The sequence below is a fragment of the Carassius carassius genome, chromosome 30, assembly GCF_963082965.1.
Source record: "Carassius carassius chromosome 30, fCarCar2.1, whole genome shotgun sequence".
NCBI lineage: Eukaryota > Metazoa > Chordata > Actinopteri > Cypriniformes > Cyprinidae > Carassius > Carassius carassius.
Window position 1 is genome coordinate 15,969,177 of NC_081784.1, and position 17,736 is coordinate 15,986,912.

General features: G+C 38.8%; 2 protein-coding genes across 5 annotated transcripts in view; both read right to left on the reverse strand.

Moving 5' to 3' along the window:
• Nucleotides 1-1,838: 1,838 nt before the first annotated feature.
• Nucleotides 1,839-5,794, reverse strand: LOC132111164 (arylsulfatase I-like). Its single transcript, XM_059518325.1, has 3 exons — nt 5,057-5,794; nt 4,342-4,674; nt 1,839-4,258 (listed from the first exon to the last, which is right to left on the reverse strand). The coding sequence occupies exons 1-3, from the start codon at nt 5,314-5,316 to the stop codon at nt 3,163-3,165; spliced, it is 1,689 nt and encodes a 562-aa protein (XP_059374308.1). The 5' UTR covers nt 5,317-5,794; the 3' UTR covers nt 1,839-3,162.
• Nucleotides 5,795-8,632: 2,838 nt separating this feature from the next.
• LOC132110759 (bifunctional heparan sulfate N-deacetylase/N-sulfotransferase 2-like) overlaps nt 8,633-17,736 on the reverse strand; it is a 136,921-nt gene continuing 127,817 nt past the window's right edge. For 3 of the 4 annotated variants that reach the window (XM_059517632.1, XM_059517630.1, XM_059517631.1), the window contains 10 exons: nt 14,925-15,110; nt 13,922-14,050; nt 13,422-13,604; nt 12,938-13,034; nt 12,696-12,819; nt 12,237-12,411; nt 11,665-11,835; nt 10,996-11,105; nt 10,794-10,896; nt 8,633-9,640 (listed from right to left, as the gene is read on the reverse strand). In XM_059517632.1, coding sequence (XP_059373615.1) covers nt 9,515-9,640; nt 10,794-10,896; nt 10,996-11,105; nt 11,665-11,835; nt 12,237-12,411; nt 12,696-12,819; nt 12,938-13,034; nt 13,422-13,604; nt 13,922-14,050; nt 14,925-15,110 — 1,404 coding nt within the window. In that variant the 3' untranslated portion in view covers nt 8,633-9,514. The remainder of the gene's footprint in view (nt 9,641-10,793; nt 10,897-10,995; nt 11,106-11,664; nt 11,836-12,236; nt 12,412-12,695; nt 12,820-12,937; nt 13,035-13,421; nt 13,605-13,921; nt 14,051-14,924; nt 15,111-17,736) is intronic. The other variant, XR_009424679.1, reaches the window with a different exon arrangement.

Here is a 17,736-nt window from a genome sequence, read left to right on the forward strand (position 1 = left end):
CGGTTCATAGCTAACTCCCTCACTGAAGAGAACGGGGTACGTCCCATTGGGAATGAATTTAAGACTGTTACAGTGACATACACGTACACTTCAAGCCTTGCCGAGTAGTTGTTCATGCAGTATAAGTTACACATTTCAAGAGTTTTGTAATAAATTGGTGTTAGTCCAAAAATAAATAAATGGTACAAAAAACAAGCTACTCCAGTATAGCGAGGCTCAATTGTATAAGGTTCAATCGATTCAGGAGAGCTTTGTTTGGGAGTATGACTGTAGGCGTATGACATATTGGAATCATAAACAATGCAACACATTTGAATTCAAACAGGCAGAAATATTCTTATAAAGTCACCTGATATTTATGTGGCACAAACACAGTTAAGATCTTCAGAGTGATGGCATCAGATCTAATTGAGCCTGAGAAACATTTGATATAATTACAACATCCCTTCATCACAGCATGTAGCATAACTTGTGGTTTAAGTGTAAAGAAAGCTATGCACTCAAATGTATTCAGTTCCTATATACACACACTATTAGTACAGAGTCTTCTGTAACTGTTCCATACTAGCTGGTCTAGTTTCTCATCCACTACAATACATTGTGAGCATAGACAACAGTGTTCCGTTCAACTGATTCTGCAGTTTGGCAACAAAAACACCATTTGGCCCCTAAATGTTTCGTTTTTTGGAGCCCTATTGTCCCTTTTTTAACCTGAATGCCTGTATCTGTCAGGCAGTAAGGACATTTTATGCTTGGTATTTCTTAAACAAATCGCTCACAGCACCTTTAAAAGATGCCAAACCCAGCATGTGTTCAGGATGACTCATATACAGAGTGATGGAGTTAGTCAGAGATCGGTCTCTCTCTCTCTCTCTGGGGCAGCCCATTATGCATTCTCACCACAGTTGGTGTCTTTTCAAAAGTGGGTTGATATTGTTTTGAGTTGTTTTCAGAGATAAACGGGAGGAGGAAGTGTATTTGTTGTATTGGTGGAATTTTAACATTTATAGTTATGTTGTTGTAATTCATCCAGGTACATTCCAGACTTTTTTCCCCACTTCTTTTGAATGGGCAAATAATAACAGGAAATAAAAATGCCCTCTGGACTATGACCTAAGATAAGTATACAACAGATTTACATCAGAGATTATAAAGGTGTGGCCAACACTAGACTTTGTGTTTCCAATATATGTCTGAAGTAGGTTTTATGTAATTTCACAAGTTTAGAGCAAATGTAATCACAACTTAAAGGGATAGTTCACCCAAAAACTTAAAGGCCCGGTTTCACAGACAGGGCTTAGACTAAGCCAGGATTAGACCATAGATCAATTAGGACATTTAAGTAATTTTTATAAACATGCTTAGAAAAAAAACATTACCGATGTGCATCTTAAAACTAAAAAGGCACTGATATATTTTTAAGATCAGTCAGTGCAAGTTTATTTCAGTGGAAACAGCTCAGACTTACATTTTAGTCTAGGACTAGTCTTAAGCCCTGTCTGTGAAACCAGGGGCATATGAAGTCGTCATTTCCTCGCCCTCATGTCGTTCCAAACCTGACTGACTATATAATATAACTACTACTTCTGAACACAAGATATTTTGAAGAATGTTGATAAACCAAACTGTTTTGGTGCCCAATGACTTTGACTGTATGAACTAAAAAAACTGAAGAGTCAGACAGGTTTTGACATGAGGGTAGATAAACAATTACTTTTCATTTTTGGGCCTACTATCCCTTTTACATTTAACACTTTTACAAAAGAACATCACAATATTAAGCAATAACAATGTGCTGGAAAGTAGGAACAGATCAGTCCGTTTGAATCATGGTTTAATGAATCTTTAACAACAACAGTCTCCAACAAAAGTTACAGTAATTCTTGCTCTGCAGCTCTTAAGGTAAACATCTGTTTTGCATTATCTTAACTACGTACTAACATTCTTTTAACTGTGTTTTTTTTTTTTTTTTACCTTGCTCTAGATTCCTTATCTTGCAACAGAGAAGCATTTATTACAGTAAAACTTAAGGAAACATTCTTCGTGTTTAATTACTTCATATGAATGTGTTTAATGGAGGTAACTTGCTTCCAGCTTGAAAGAGGTTAGTTTTTCATTCATGGTTTGTGACTGAACACATCTTTATGGGAGGACTATGTTATTGTGAACAAGTCAAAAGGATGGATTATTTTGTAGGGGTGCTGAAAGAAGACACAATCACAAATACAATTACATGAGAGTAAAACCATTTACATATGTAGAGGTAAAATTTTAATATTCAAAATATTTCTAAACTGTTATTTTGAAATATGCATTACACTGAATAGAGAGCACATTTCATCAAGTCTTATGAATCGAGTTAAAATCTCTTGAAATCAGGAGATAAACAGGCCAAGAATGTCTCATATAAAAGGCACACAGCCTTCATACCCAATAATGATCTTACTCCTCCTCAAATAGCCATCGTTTTACATAAAATAACTTAGTTTATCGCTCTTTTTCTTGCTCTGACATTCTTGCTTTTATATCTGCACTGACCTGATCTTCTCAAACTGAGAAGAAATGCAAGAGGAACAGGTGGAGGAGAAGAATCTTGTGTTATTCTGGTTGTGGTGGGTAATGTCAGAGCACAAGCATTAAAGCAAAAGGTAGGAGAATGAAAGAGGTGTGAGGAGGAGTGCAAGGCAGAGGAATGTCAGAGAAAGAACAGATAGATGAGAGAAAATGAGAAAGTGAACCAGAGGGTGGATAAGAGAACACTGGTCCAGGAACAATTGAAGAACAATATAAGTGCTGTATTATTCCCTATCAAATCAATGCCACTGCTTACACCATTTGCTGTATTCAAATGACTGGATCATCTAATAAAGACCCAGCAATATCTACATTAAGTACTTGTGGAAATTACATGTGATCAAATCCAGACTGCTTCTGTCTGAGTACCATTAATGGTAGTTACTGAACTGCTCCGTTAAATCCATTACATCATATAGATGGGAACTGTCTAATAAGCTCATGGCTGGTAAGTGAAATCTTTGAACTACCGTGTAATAATGCAGGAAGGCCATAAACAGTTCAATGTCGCTGCACATATTTTTTACACTGCCAGCAAAAAAATGGCTTTGTGGATGCAGAAATCCTGTCCACAACTACCTCTTCTGACTACAAGAACAAAGCGGCCCTTTGCATACGGGAACCAACCTTTTTAAACAAGGCCCTGAGTTTGCAGACTCTGCAGGTACTCTTGAATCGTGCCTTTCTGTTGGTGTTGTCTGGTTCTTCATCATCCCCTTCATCTCCTTCCTCTACCTGACCCAGCCAGGGAGTCCACACCCCTCCATGAAGTTGTGGGTCAGCCATCGGGTCGTCAGGAGGATTGCGCGGAGGCACAGCAGTCTGATTGTACTCAGCAAGTCGGGCCAACAGTACCTTGACCACCTCAGGCCGTGCCTCTGCCAAATCTACCCTCTCAAAGGGATCAGCAGTGACGTTGAAAAGCCAGACAGACTTCCCTCGCTGGTCTCGTCTCTTTTCCATGCCCTGCCACTGCTGCGGACCTCCCGGCATCGTCTGCGGAGGAAACCAGTCTCCGTCGCCTACGTTCCCTGTCAGAAGTTTCCAGTCACCGGCTCGAATGGCTGCACGCACTCCTGTATCCCAGATCCCCAAACCATTAACATTTAGGAGTCTCGGGCTGACTTCTCCATGCCTGCGTGACACAGGGTCAATGTTGAAGAGGATTTCAGTTCGTGGACAGGGCAGGCCGCTACTTATAGCACCCCAAACATCCTGGCCGTCCAGGTGGCTGGAATCAGATTCACTATATCCTGCAAGAGACAGCAAGGTTGGGTACCAATCGGAAACATGAATCAGAGCCTGACTCACCACCCTCTTCCTTTTTAACAGTGGGCTGTGTACAAAACCAACTGCTCGAACTCCACCCTCCCAGTAGGAGCCTTTGCCGCCACGCAGTGGCCAATTACAACCCCCTGAGAGAGGTTGCCCCCCGTTGTCTGAAGAGTAGATGAGCACAGACTTGTTGTAGTAGCCTCGCTCACGCAGCTCATTGACAATCTCCCCTACTGACTCGTCTACGCCGCTCACCATTGCAGCATAGTGGCGCCGAGGTCTGTTTCCAAGGGTCTGGTAGCGTCTGAGAAGATGCCCAGGAGCTTGTAATGGTGTGTGCACGGCCTGGAGGGCCACATATAGAAACAGGGGCGTCCGCTGGTCATGACTTCTCAGGATTTCTTTCACTCTGCAAGAGTCCAAATGAGCACAAAAGCTTACATGACTCAATGCAGCACAGTATTTGGTTCACAAATGGTTGCTGTTTCTCACCTCTCAGTGTAAAGCCTTGTTGAGTAATTCCCACTCAGCTCCCAGGCCGGTCGGGTTCCATCATGCAGGTCGAACCCACAAGCCTCTGTACCGTCACAGCTTTGGAAGCTAAAATGGTCTCCACTGCCCGTCAGTGATCCAAGGAAGCTTTGAAAGCCACGGCTCGTTGGCAGACACTCGGGCCGGCAAAAACCCAGGTGCCATTTCCCTACCATGTGAGTGCTGTAGCCAGCCTGCCGGAGCCTCTCAGGGAGCGTCGGTATGTCGGGGGGCAAACAGAGGGGCTGCCGTGCACGGATGATCGAGTGTTGAAGCCCAGTGTGAATCTGATACCTGAATCAGTAGATGGTAGCTGGTGATTGTGATGGAGGAACACAGATTATACAGCAAGGTTTCTTGCAGAGTTTAGCTCACACCCTGATCAAACTCTGAAGACCTTGATCAGTTTGCTCTCAAGTCTTTGATTAGGGTTGAAGCTAAACTTTGCAGAACAGTGGCCCTCTGGATTTATAGAATCCTTGTCTATACCAATAAATTCACTGGGTTTAACTTCAATAGCGAAACAATACTTATATTGAATATGCAATATATTGAATTAGACAGTATAAGATCATTTATAGTAGTTTATACATAAGTTTAATGAGTATATACAGTAAGATTCATGCAGTGTTTAAGCAAAATAGATTAATTAGGAAAATAATAGTGGGTCTCTTACCGTCCAGTCATAAGCTGGCTACGTGTCGGGGAACAGATGGGCTGAACATAGTAGTTTTCCAGTTTCACCCCTTCGCCAGCCAGCTGGTCCAACACTGGTGTGTGGATCTCTGAGCCATGGTACCCAATGTCATTAAAGCCTTGGTCATCCACCATCACGAAAACAATATGTGGGGGAACACTGCCCCGTCTGAGAACCTTTTCCGCTGTAGTATGTATTAGTCCTAGCGCCAAAGAGAAACAAAGCACAAGTGCATCCATAATGTGGACACCAATCCACCAAATTGCCTGTCTGTTGACTAACCCTTTGGTGACTCCTTATGTTGACGTTCAACTTGAACCAAGCCAGATTAACGGAGAATGCTTGCTGTTATGCTCCATCTAGCAGCCTGAAGGTCTTTTTTCCCCAACTAAAGTAGATTTAATTTTTGTTAAAAACTAGTAAATGATAAATGAAACTCGTTGTGTAGCTCTTCTCGGTTTGTTAGTCTAGAGTGGTATTCTGTATGTCTGAGTAACTTTGTGAGCAGAGCTGAATTGTCTGAGAGTAAACACTGCTGTCCTCTAACAGGACCGTGTTACATTCCTCTAGCACACCAACCTACAGGATCATGTGTTTGTGTCTAAAATGTTATACATTGGTAAATAAAACTTGATAACTTGATTTTATAAATGTTAAGATATTTGCAGTTTGTAGCAGATATATACTTTTAAAACTTTGTATACAATTTAAATCTTTTCACTGTGATGGTGCATGTTTCTCTTGGTGGGGGATCTGTAAAAAAAAAAAAAATACAAGGCAATTGGAAAGAAATCAAAAGGAAATACAGTGTTGACACCACCTGGTCAGTAAGTGTATTACACCCATTAAATAATAAGAAGGAAAGATCAAGCTCATCTCCAAATTCACAATTTCCATCGGACATAAACAATGGGTGATTTTGACCCAGAACAAGCATCAGTACAGTTACCTCAGAACCACATGAAGACGTTCCCAGAACAGCTGTCAAGGCAGACTTTCCTGTATACAGGCAAAGTGATGCTTACTGTGGAAGTGTTCATGGATCTACAAGCACTGATCTACTGAACTCAAAGAGAATGCTTTCAGTAAAGATGACCCTATTAGATGCAAATAATTTTAAGGTATAGTTCACAAAAAAAGAAAATTCTGTCATTTATTCAACCTCATGTTGGTTCAAACCTTCACTTTTTCTTCAGCTGAACACAAAAGTTGGTAACTGTTAAACAGTTTCAGCAACCATTGCATGTCTCTGTCATAATAACACTTTTTAAGACCAGTCTCCAGCCCAGATGATACATTTTTAATTCTCATGAATTAACCCTTTTTTTTTTTTTTTTTAAATAAAGACATTTTCAAAAGTGTGTCCATTCCATTCCATCCATAAAATCAATAGCAACCGCAGAAACGCACACCAACATACCTGGGCCTGGGCTCGTATTTGGGGTAAAAGTGTCATGTTGTGAACCCTACCGATTCAGTAAATCAAAAGAGAAACTAGTGTCGTTCAACTAGTGGCCTCTGAATAACACTGACAGATAACATAAATTATGTGACATTTGCAAACAACAACTACATCAGGAACACCTATGGATGAAGGTAAAATGCCACAATAGTGGATTACTGCTGTAGTTATACAGGTGAAGGTTGTGAGAATTAAAATGGGGGAAACAAACAATGACACATGAGCGCTCTCTCTCTCTCTTCAATGAGAGGAGAGGTGTGGCACACATAAACGGCCCTCTGAAGGGCTATCGACCGCTCTCAGGTTTGCTCTGCCAGCGATCTCCTCTATGCAGCAGAGAAGAAAAATCAATGCCACAAAATGAGTCAATTTCCTACATTAAGCCAAACAGACGACAGTCTCACTCGAGTGGGAAATTTCACAGCCATTTCAGAACAGGGAGAGAAAATGAAGGAGGCAGCCAGAGGGAAAGAGAAAAAAAGGAAAACAAAAAAACCCCCTCAAAATTAAAAAAAAACAAAATAATATATATAATATTCAAAAAACAATGCATTTAAAGCTAAATTTACTGTTAGAGACTAAATGTCGAGCAGCAATCCAGCCTTATAGGGATTGTTCACACAAAAGATGCAGTATTTTTCTTTTTTTTTTGTCCACACAATGAAAGCCTGAAGGACACAAACAGACAAAAACTGTCAGACAAATCTTCTTTTGTGTTCCACAGAAGAAAGTCAGTCATTCTGGTTAGGAACGGAGTGAGTAAATGATTACACAATTTCCATCACTTTAAAGTATTGGAAGCACAACGTGACAAAAGACAACTTTCTCAACAGGATGATTAAAGAAGAATTATTAACATCATTTAAAAAATATGGACAAAGCCTTTTTATCAGGTCAGTTAGGACAGCAGTGGCTCTTTAGTTATGCTACTACGACTAAATGTACATGAATAATACACAAACACTCAATAGAGGTGTAAACCCATTTGTGGCCAAATACCCACTTAGCAGCCCATTAAGCATTAAAACTCATGTGTTATTAATAAATGGATGAGTGGAAATGTTCCAGGTGTACAGCGTGTGTGTGTGTGTGTGTGTGAGTGTGTGTGTGTATGCATGAATTCTGAGAGATGAGGAGAGCATTACCCTTAAATCACTCAAAGTCTATAGCGCCACTATGTGGACAGAAAAGGCATGATAACTAGAATGTTACTCAAAAAGGCCAGTCATATAACAACTTGCTGCATTCAAACAAAGAAACTGAATGGGGTTAATTACACATTGTGTATTACACAATTAATGACAGATGCATATCAGGCTCTCATGCATAGTGTTGGCGTATTTAGAGAAATTATTACAAAGTCCATTTCAAAAGGGAAATCATCTTCTCACATTTGTGGGTCTCTTTTTACAGATATGTTTTTACTTTGCAACTCTTCCACAGGAAGCTCATTAAGCAGTAGTGCGATGTGTGGTTAGAGAAATGTGGTTTGCTTGAAGTCTGAAATGAAGGCTGAGCTACTTAATGAATTTACAATCAGACACAATATTACTGTTACACATATTTTTCTTGTGCTTTTAAGCAGCAAATATAAAAATATTAAAAAGTGCATCCCTAGACAGAACTGTGTTCCCTTTGAAAGTCAATTTGGTGGAAACACTCACAGGTAGCCTTTTTAGCTCCTCTACTTGAATGAAGACCACAATATAATAATTATAAATACATATTTATGAAATAAATAATATAAAACATTTTCCCCTTCTACTTTACGATTCATCAAATAATCCTGAAAAAATGCATCATGTTTCTTGAATCAGCATATTAGATTGATTTCTGAAGGATCAGGTTACGCTGCATAGAAAAAATCTCACAGACCCTATACTTTTCAACAGTGTTTGTCTAATGCAATCTGCAATTAAAAACCGACAACACTGGTATCAAATTTTCCTTGAGCTGAAATAGTGTAAAAATTAATATTCAGGAAGCAGACAGCGACTCGGATCGAATTAAGTGCCAAAAAGACTAAGCACATAATACCTTCTGCTCTTTTCTCAAAAGAATCAATTCAAGACCAAATGATTTACACAAACATATCCAACCTCTCCGAGTGTTTATTAGAGATAATACAGCGTTGGGAGTTTTTAAAATACAATTTTTTTTATTACTTTTTTTTTTACAAAAACCAGCAGCTCCTCCTTGTGTAGGACAGACCTCAAATCACAGCACAGCCCTTCTCCTCTCCCACTTTCACAGCTCCTGCCACAGCGTCTACAGTAACATCCACACTTCAGTGTGCGTAGTGAAGAGGAAAGTGCATGGATAAGAAAAATACGGAGATACACCTGATAAGACACTTGAAATACAAGCTTTCCACTGGACTCTAGTGGGAGACCAGACATTGCATATACTTTCTTACCATTTGGTTTCTGATCCAGATATGTGCGTTTGTGCATGTGGGGAAGAGAAGGGCTGCAGATCTGATGTCCTCTAGACGTCCTATTCAAACAGAGCTCTGGCTGTACACAAACGCTGTCAGGTTCAACTGTCACTATCCCACCCACCCGGACCCAAAATATACAACGCTTTTAAATGTACAGTGTTTAACAATCATTCCTCAGACGAGATGATCAAGGCTAGACTGTGTGTGTTTATTGTACGAGCACTAGTGTGTGTTGACACACTTAAGTCACCAATAAATTCATGCTTGTCCACATCGGTAGTGCGTTCTGGGCCTGACAGGCAGGTCTGTCATTAAGGTAAAAGGAGGGACTACATTTCCCAGCATTCTCCCTCATCATCAACCTCCCAGACAGTGAGCACCTTGGCAGCAGAGAGGCTGAAGTTTGCAGTCCGTTCAAAGCCGTCAGTCATTTCATCTGCTACTGTAGTTTTGAACTGAGTGGTTTTGGTACCTCTGTAGTGAGCAGACACTGTTTTTTAGGTGTTCTGATAATGGAGGTGCAGGAGACGTCCTCTCAGCTCCAGCTGGTGCTCTGGAGCTCTTCTCTGAGCCAGGTGGGTAACGCCTGACCCAGGCGATTCAGCAGCTGTAACAGTTCCAGGTTATGCTCCCGGTAGTACTCGGTCAGGAAGGCACGTGTCTGGGAAAGACACAAACAGAGCTGTTCGAGGAAGCCTGCAACTCATAACTGCTGTGTGTTGCATCTAACAACAGCCTTTAACCATGACTATGTTCAAATATTAAAACATCTGTGAGTGCCTTTGCATAAATGACTACACATTTACCCGCTATTCAATATATTAGTATTACATTAATTCTGTTAATCTATCAATATCAATCAATAACATTAAAAATATTGTTTTAATTGTAATTCTTATCACTAATAATTAAATATTAACTATACAATTATAAATTATTGAATTATCATTATTATTAGCAATAGTATTACTACTAAAGTATTAGAATTTATTATGATAGTAAAAATTAATTATATTAATAATTCTATAACTATTATTTTGTATTATTATTATTTAAAAATTACTTATTGGATGATGATAATACATTTTACAATTCTAAATAATTAGTTCTATTAATTCATATCTATAATAATTTCAAAAAAATGATATAATTGATTAAATTACAAATGTTTGAACATTAAATTACAAAATTAGAAATTGTTATGAGAATGATAATATTAGTAACATTATTATTATTTATTTAAAAAATGGTGTATTATTGTTAACAATTATTATCATTAATCAGATTACCAAAGGGTAGTGGAATCAGCTGATCATTTTATCTGAATGTATTTTTTTTTTCTTTCACTATATGTTATTAACAGTTTGTTTCAAAGAAATAATGTGAAGTAATGTTTACCTAAAACGTACTAACAAAAAACATGACAAAAAGCCAGATTTGTGTATGATCTAGAAGCCACTCAGCATGTGTTTTTGCATTCCACTGCTATTTATTTATTTATTTTTTATTGTTGGTCTATGCACCAGACAAAGTGAAAAGTTGAACTGTTTTCTCGAAACAGAGACAGCCCTTGTGCCATTTTATTCTGTTTGCAATGAAACAAACATGCCTGTTGCATTCTACTAGTTGAAACACTTCCAGTGATATACGAGACGACTGATCTGATCTGTGTGAGGTTGAGCCCATCACTTCTCACTGCCAGTGAGTCACACGTCTATAACAGCATGTCCTTGCCACTGGCATTGTTCAGAAAGAGAGAGAGACCGAGAGAACGTTTTATGAGGGAGGAGAGAAGAGATGACACTATCATCTACCTCAGGGGCCATTTCTTGATATTTTCTGCCTTTACTCTTCCCCAGACACTTAGGACGCCCACCTTCCAACCTCTGACACCAGAATCCTTTACCCTCATCAAAGCTGCAATACACAGATAACACACAGTTTTATATAAGAAACATGTTCAGATTATTCACTGCTATAGTGTTCATTAACAGTGAGCTGAACAGTGGGACTCACACGAGAGCCTGGGTGTAATTTAAGATTGGTGTGACCCCCAGAAATCTCTGGATGCTGTCCATCACCAGGGCTGGGTTAGATCGGAGCAGGGTGCCGTCTACAATATGAAGCTAATGTGCGGAAAAAAAGACAGTTCAGAAAACAAAAAGCAATGCTAACTTTGAAAAGTTTTACTGAGATATTTTGAGAAAAATATTTGTTGGTAATAAATCCTATACTGGCAAAGTAAGCAGTGTTGTTGTGAACTAAAAATAAATCTGGAATAAAATAAAATAGAAATATTAGATGAAAAACATTAGAAATTGTGCCTTGGCAACTAACCAAAATAAAAGGGTTGAATTACTGAAATAAATTAAAATGCTAAATAAAAATGACAAGCACATAAATATATTATATATAAATATATATAAATATATTATATATAAATATATATATATATATATATATATATATATATAATTCATAATATATAATATATAATATATATAATTCAATTCAGAATATTAGATTAGGTAATTTGTGTTTATTTCCTCTGTAATGCAAAGCTTGACATTAAAATAAATAAATAGAACCACATTCAAACCTACAGATTTCAAATGAATTTGCCCTGATAGTTGTTAAACACATCAAAAACAAGAGAAGGCAGTCATACACAGATAACTGCAGTACCTGTCTGGCCTGGTAGTGCACAAGCCAGCGCTCTAGATGTGTGGCGTAAGCCCCAGGCTTAAGGCTGCGGTTCTGAAGGGTCAACAGCTCTTTAGATGCAGACGGACCTGCTGTTACAACCTCATGGAAGGTGTGGTTAATGGCAGCAGGGTCCTGGTGTGCTCGCTGGTGCTGACAAGACATAAAAAAAACACACACACACAACTTATGACATCATTTCTATGGCGAAAGAGAAGGGTGCATGGTTAAGATAAATGCTATCTGGCTAGGACAAAGCTTCAGACAAAAACCTCTACTTTCTGCAGTCCATATACGGGCTGCCGTGTTAATGCACAAAAAGACTGATAGGTAGAAAAAAAAATCTACGGCTGCCACAAAGACGTGATTTTTCAGTATGTAATTCAGTGATAGGTGTCAGTTAATGGAAATATCTTCTGAGTGCCACTCCATTAAAATAAATAGCTAGTAACAGGACCTTTAAATGATTACTACTGCTAGACTATTACAGAAAACAGACCACACAACATGAGAGAAAGATGGAGGGAGAATGAGAGAAAGCTGGTGTAGAGTACCTGATACCAGGAGTAGGCTCTGTCGACTGGGTTGATCAGCAATGCTATGATCTTGGCTCTGGGCAGTAAGGCGGCAGCCCTCTTTGGAACCACCTCTGTATCAAAGTAGTTGGCACTTTTCTCAAACATGAAGTCTGTGCTGACGTTCGAGGGAAAGGGAAAGAAGTCCATGTACCTGCAAGAGATTAAGACACGCAATAACAACAAATATGCTACAAGAGGCTAAAATAGATGATTTTATTTAGTATTTTATTAAAAGAAACTATAATGCCATCTCATTTTTAAAAATAATTTTTAAGCAGAGGACTTGTCATGTACCTAAGTGATTGATCAATTAAATTTTCAATATGAAACCTAGACAGCATTACAGATATAATAAAGTGGAGGGGGGATACAAACAAACTTCTCTTGACTAATGACTAATGGCTGGGAGTGAAAAAGCTGTGCGGTGTATATTACCAGTCAATGCCGTTGTGATAATTCGGCCCATTAAAGAACTGGATCTCCTCAAAGGTGACTGGACTGGGGAAGTTGCTGGTGATGGCAGGGTGGAGGGTCAGGAAAAAGTGCAAAGCTGAGGTACCTGTGGTCAGAAATAAACAATATCAAACGCAACCTCAAAGGCTGTATTTTAGACAATTTATTTATTCGGTTACCCTGAGGAAGATTTATGGTTTGAGTGTGGAAATACCAGGACTCACCTGTTTTCTGTGGGCCAATAACCAGAAGTTTGGGCAGCCTATCACAGGTTTTCTCTTTGGACCAGATGTCTTTATGTCTCTTGTCATGACAGGGGTTCTGAATGGATGAAAAGACACCATTTCCCATTTTATTTAATTAATGAATTCACATAACTTTTCCATCCATTCGTTATTACAGTTTTATTAAATGATTAGTTTTTTTTTTCCTTTTGCAAGTCAAGCACCAATCACTGTAATTAATAGATCTAAATTATGATACATATTAGTGCACAAACATCTCTAGAGACGCTCACAAAAGTCTTCAAAAACTATGAATATCAAAGTTTTATTAATTTTTAGGTGGCTTTATTAATTCTATAAATGTTATAATATAAATAAATGCATGAATAGATACATAAGTACATATTTATTAATGCAACTATTATAATTGTGATTATGATCACAAAGATGTTTTGTATTTATTACTGTTTTGCCTTTATTATACCTGCCATAGGGGGTCCATCTCTTCTGGAAAGATCTGGAAGTATTTCTCGGCTAGTTCCATAGGAGGTAGAGTCTGTATTTGTAGGTTGGTCCAGCACTGCACAAACTTCACCAGAGACTCAAAGGTGTAGAGGCCGAGCCGATCATTTCCGTAGTTAGACAGGTGTGTCATGAAGATGCTGATCTGAGGGTGGGACCATGTTATTTACAGTACATGTAACTTCATTTTGTTTCCTTTTTAGTTTGGTTTCTTTATGGAAACATCTCCTATTTTCATTCTGAAGATCAATATCAAGATTATTTTTTCAGTTGCTGCACTAGCAAACACTTCAGGAGATATGGCCGGACACAAACAAAAGCACAGAGTGCACGAGCAGGACTCGGTGAGGCTCTGGGAAATATAAAACAAACACCCACAAAGAAAAATATACCCACTCCCATTCTCTCAACAAACACACAAGCACAAACACTGAGGGGAAAAAAAGCACATATGCAACTCACAGGGTTTAGGAGGATGGTGAGGAAGAGTTCTCCTCCACGTATGCTCTTGTCCAGCTCACGAGAGCCTCCAGGGTACTCATTATAGAAGATGGTGTGAGTAAAAAGGCCACATGTCTGCCTGGGCAAGACCTGCAGACAGAAGAAGGTGAGAGACCTGTACATACAGCATTCAATTCAGCTTCAGCCATTGCACAGACGTCCTCCAAGACGAACGTATTAGAAGGAATGAAACAGCCATTAGTCATTTAATCTGATCATGGTGGGCACAATTGAGCTCAGGCTACAATAACATTTTGAATAATTTTTCTTGGATTTGAAAACACTGGGTCTAATTAATAAAACGCAAGCAAAATGAATTTCTATATTGTTTGTTAAATCATTATTGGATACACTGTTGAACTGAATTGAATAATGTAAGATTTACACAGAAAATTGTTCTGCATGTATTTTATTAATAAAGGCCCTTTCACACCAAATGCAATATGGAAAAACTAGTCATAGGCACATTACTGCTCAAAAAAGGTATTTTTATTATTTAAATTCTGCAAGGATGCATTAAACTGATCCGTCAAGACAATTTATAATGTTAAAAAAATATATATTTTAAATAAATGCTGTTCTTGTAAACTTCCTATCAAAAACCTTTAAAAAAGTATCATGGCTTCCACGAAAATACTAAGCAGCACAACTGTTTTCAACCCCGATAATAATAAGAAATGTTACTTGATCACCACATCAGCATATTAGAATGATTTCTGAAGAATAATGGGACACTGGAGTAATAGCTGCTGAAATCTAACTGCAGTAATGCAGTATCAATCAAAAAATTAAATGAATTAAAATTATCTTTAATCTCTTACTTATAAAAATAAAATGTAAACAAACTATGTTGTGAATGAATGAATACTGAATAAATTGTATGCAAGATAATATACACTGATTCTCTCCTTATGTTTTTCTATATAAGATTATCAAGCTTTACAGTAAAGTGGCAATACTTTACCTTTATGCCACGATGTATGAAGCCCCTGCGATGGCGTGCCGGTCTAAGGTGTGGATATTCTTCTGTGCTGGTAGCTGTGATCTCCCATACGCTTTTCCAGGCCTCGTACAGCTGACTGTGTACAGGATACACCCCTGAATGGTGGGGGGCCACAGCGTACCCCATGTCTGTGGGAATACCATGCTCCTGCAATGGCAAGAGACAAACAAACTCTCATGATGATCAATCACAAAGCCACTCACGTAATTACACTGCCAAGTCTTATGGGGCGACCGGGAGTAGAAAAGATGCGAAAAGTCGATACGAGACCCATTAGAGATGCTGTTAACAAGACATGTCATCAGGGCGTGCATGAGAGAGAAGCTTTTGATTATGCTCCTCTGCAGAGGAAAAAAACAACTCAGTGTGTCAAGAGGCAAAGTTATTTCTAACGCCACAGGAGGGTGGTAGACAAAAACATCCTCAGATGAGCAAAGGGCTTTACTTCAAGTCCAAGGTGCCACTTTAAGAGCTCCATGTGTATGTTCCTTCTCACGTGTGTGTGTGTGTGTGTGAGCACAAACTGTGAGATCCAAAAGCCCCAGTTATAAGGACGGCCCTTTGCAGGCTCATTAAACCTTGATGAAGGAGCTGTGTCTTCTTCATTGAGCAGTGCAGGAGAAGGCATATGTCAATGTCTGCTCTAAAGAGAGGATGTGACAGAAGGATTAGCGGGAGGAGGAAAGGGCTGGTTAGTATTCACTGTGCACTCATTCTCACTGTCTGTCTGCCTGTGGTCCATATCCAACTCCAATGACCATCATTATACCAGGGTGGGCTCGATTCAACAGGCCAAATTCACAATCTCCTCGGCGGATGCACACTGAGTCAAGGTCAAAGAGAATCCTACCGATCCAATGAAAAAGTGCTAATACAAATCTATAATGAAATACCAACATGAGATAAAGCTGGCGGGCAGAGAATCGATTCTCACACCTCTGCAACAGCAGTAATAATGGCTGGAAATAGTAACACAATGATGAAGGAACAAAGTGAGCTTACCTGTCACAACACAACAAACGGAGGGAAAAAACTAATACGGAAAATATATTCAATATGAATTTGCTTATCTAAGTTTAATATTTGAAAAAAAAGAATATGTAAATCTTTTGTTAGTTGGTTGAAGAATGTAAACACTTTCAAGTGTTTAACCAATGGAGTGCTAATAGGGGCGGAATAACCTGTGTGGCCGACAATGGTAGACGTCTGGAGTGTTTGGTAATTGTGCCAACAAACTAGAGATGTTCCGATACCCTTTTTCTCTTCCCTATACCGATTCCGATACCTGGGCTCAGGGTATCGGCCGATACCGAGTACTGATCCGATACCTGTGTGTGTATCTGTATATACAGCTGTATATACTATTAGCCCTGTGTAAATTGCTAGAATTATTTTATGGTGTGCTTCAGACTTATCCTTTGATAAAAAATGAACAAATACATGGTGAACTACTGTATTTATTACAGTATTTTTATAATCTGACATGACTTTGACAGTAATATTATTTATTTTCTTAAGCGAAAAAGAACTTCAAATGCAGCCAAAAATCTAACACCGCAAACTAAAAAAGGTATTTTAGTTTTACAATATAACTGTATAAAAAACTGCAACAAATAAGTCTAGGAATATAAAAAATTCTATATTAATCAGATAATCTCTTTACAACAAAACAAGTAAAAAACAAGCAACCGTTAAGGCCATAATTATTATTATTAATAGAGACGTATTATTACTACATAGAGACGTAGCTAAATCTACTGTAGGCTACAACAGTAGCTTAATATATTGTCAATTTACTCGCCATTAAGATCTTTGAGTGTCTGTGTTTATGATATGACAGTTTTCTCAAATGAAACGTTAAATTCTCATGAAGTGACGGTTTATGCGTTCGTGTCCTCATATAGTGACACACGGCAGAGACTACAAAACAGCGAGCTCCCGCGCATCTGCGCCCGTCTCCCACAGAGATGTAGAATTTGCAGGAGTAATATTTAAAAAGTATTTTGCAGTTTAATATTTACAGACACTAGTATATATTCGGCTACAGTATGGAGCCCTGCGCTTAGACTAACACGGAAGCGAATGAACGCAGCTGCGGGGACCGAATATACTCGGGAGTCGGTAACTTACTCACACTTGGACCATAACAACATATATGCATGGATGATGTTGTTTGTTGACTTCAGCTCAGCATTTAACACTGTCATTACCCTCCAAGCTGACCACAAAACTTGGGAGACCTGGACATTAAAACCTCCCTCTGCTACTGGATTATGAACTTTTTGACCAACAGACCTCAGCATATTAGGTCAGGCCACACCTGCTCCACCACCATCACACTTAACACTGGCGTACCACAGGGCTGTGTGCTGAGCCCATTCCTCTACTTCCTCTACACCCACGACTGCAAGCCTGTGCATGGATCCAACTCCATCATTAAGTTTGCAGATGACACCATGGTGATCGGCCTCATCAGAGACAACGATGAAACTCCCCCCCACCACCACTACCCCCCTACACATACACACACAGACTAGTACACACTCCTCACCCCTCCTTATCACTACATCTGGTTTACAACAACAACAAAAAAACGTATCTGTGTATTTAGTGCACATTTGTAACATATTGTAGACATTGTATATCCTGTACTTACTGCTTATTGCACTTCTGGTTAGATGCTTACTGCATTTCGATGCCTTGTACCTTACATGTCCAATGATAAAGTTGAATCTAAGCTAATATTAGGTTTGCAATTCTGTTTGGTGCAATT

What these genes read in the sequence shown, in the direction of transcription:
- LOC132111164 (XM_059518325.1), bottom strand. Translation starts at nt 5,316, where the DNA reads ATGGATGCACTTGTGCTTTGTTTCTCTTTGGCGCTAGGACTAATACAT. An exon ending in AGCCAGCTTATGACTGGACG is followed by an intron (nt 4,675 to 5,056) that starts GTAAGAGACCCA and finishes CTACTGATTCAG; the next exon opens with GTATCAGATTCACACTGGGC. An exon ending in ACAAGGCTTTACACTGAGAG is followed by an intron (nt 4,259 to 4,341) that starts GTGAGAAACAGC and finishes GGACTCTTGCAG; the next exon opens with AGTGAAAGAAATCCTGAGAA.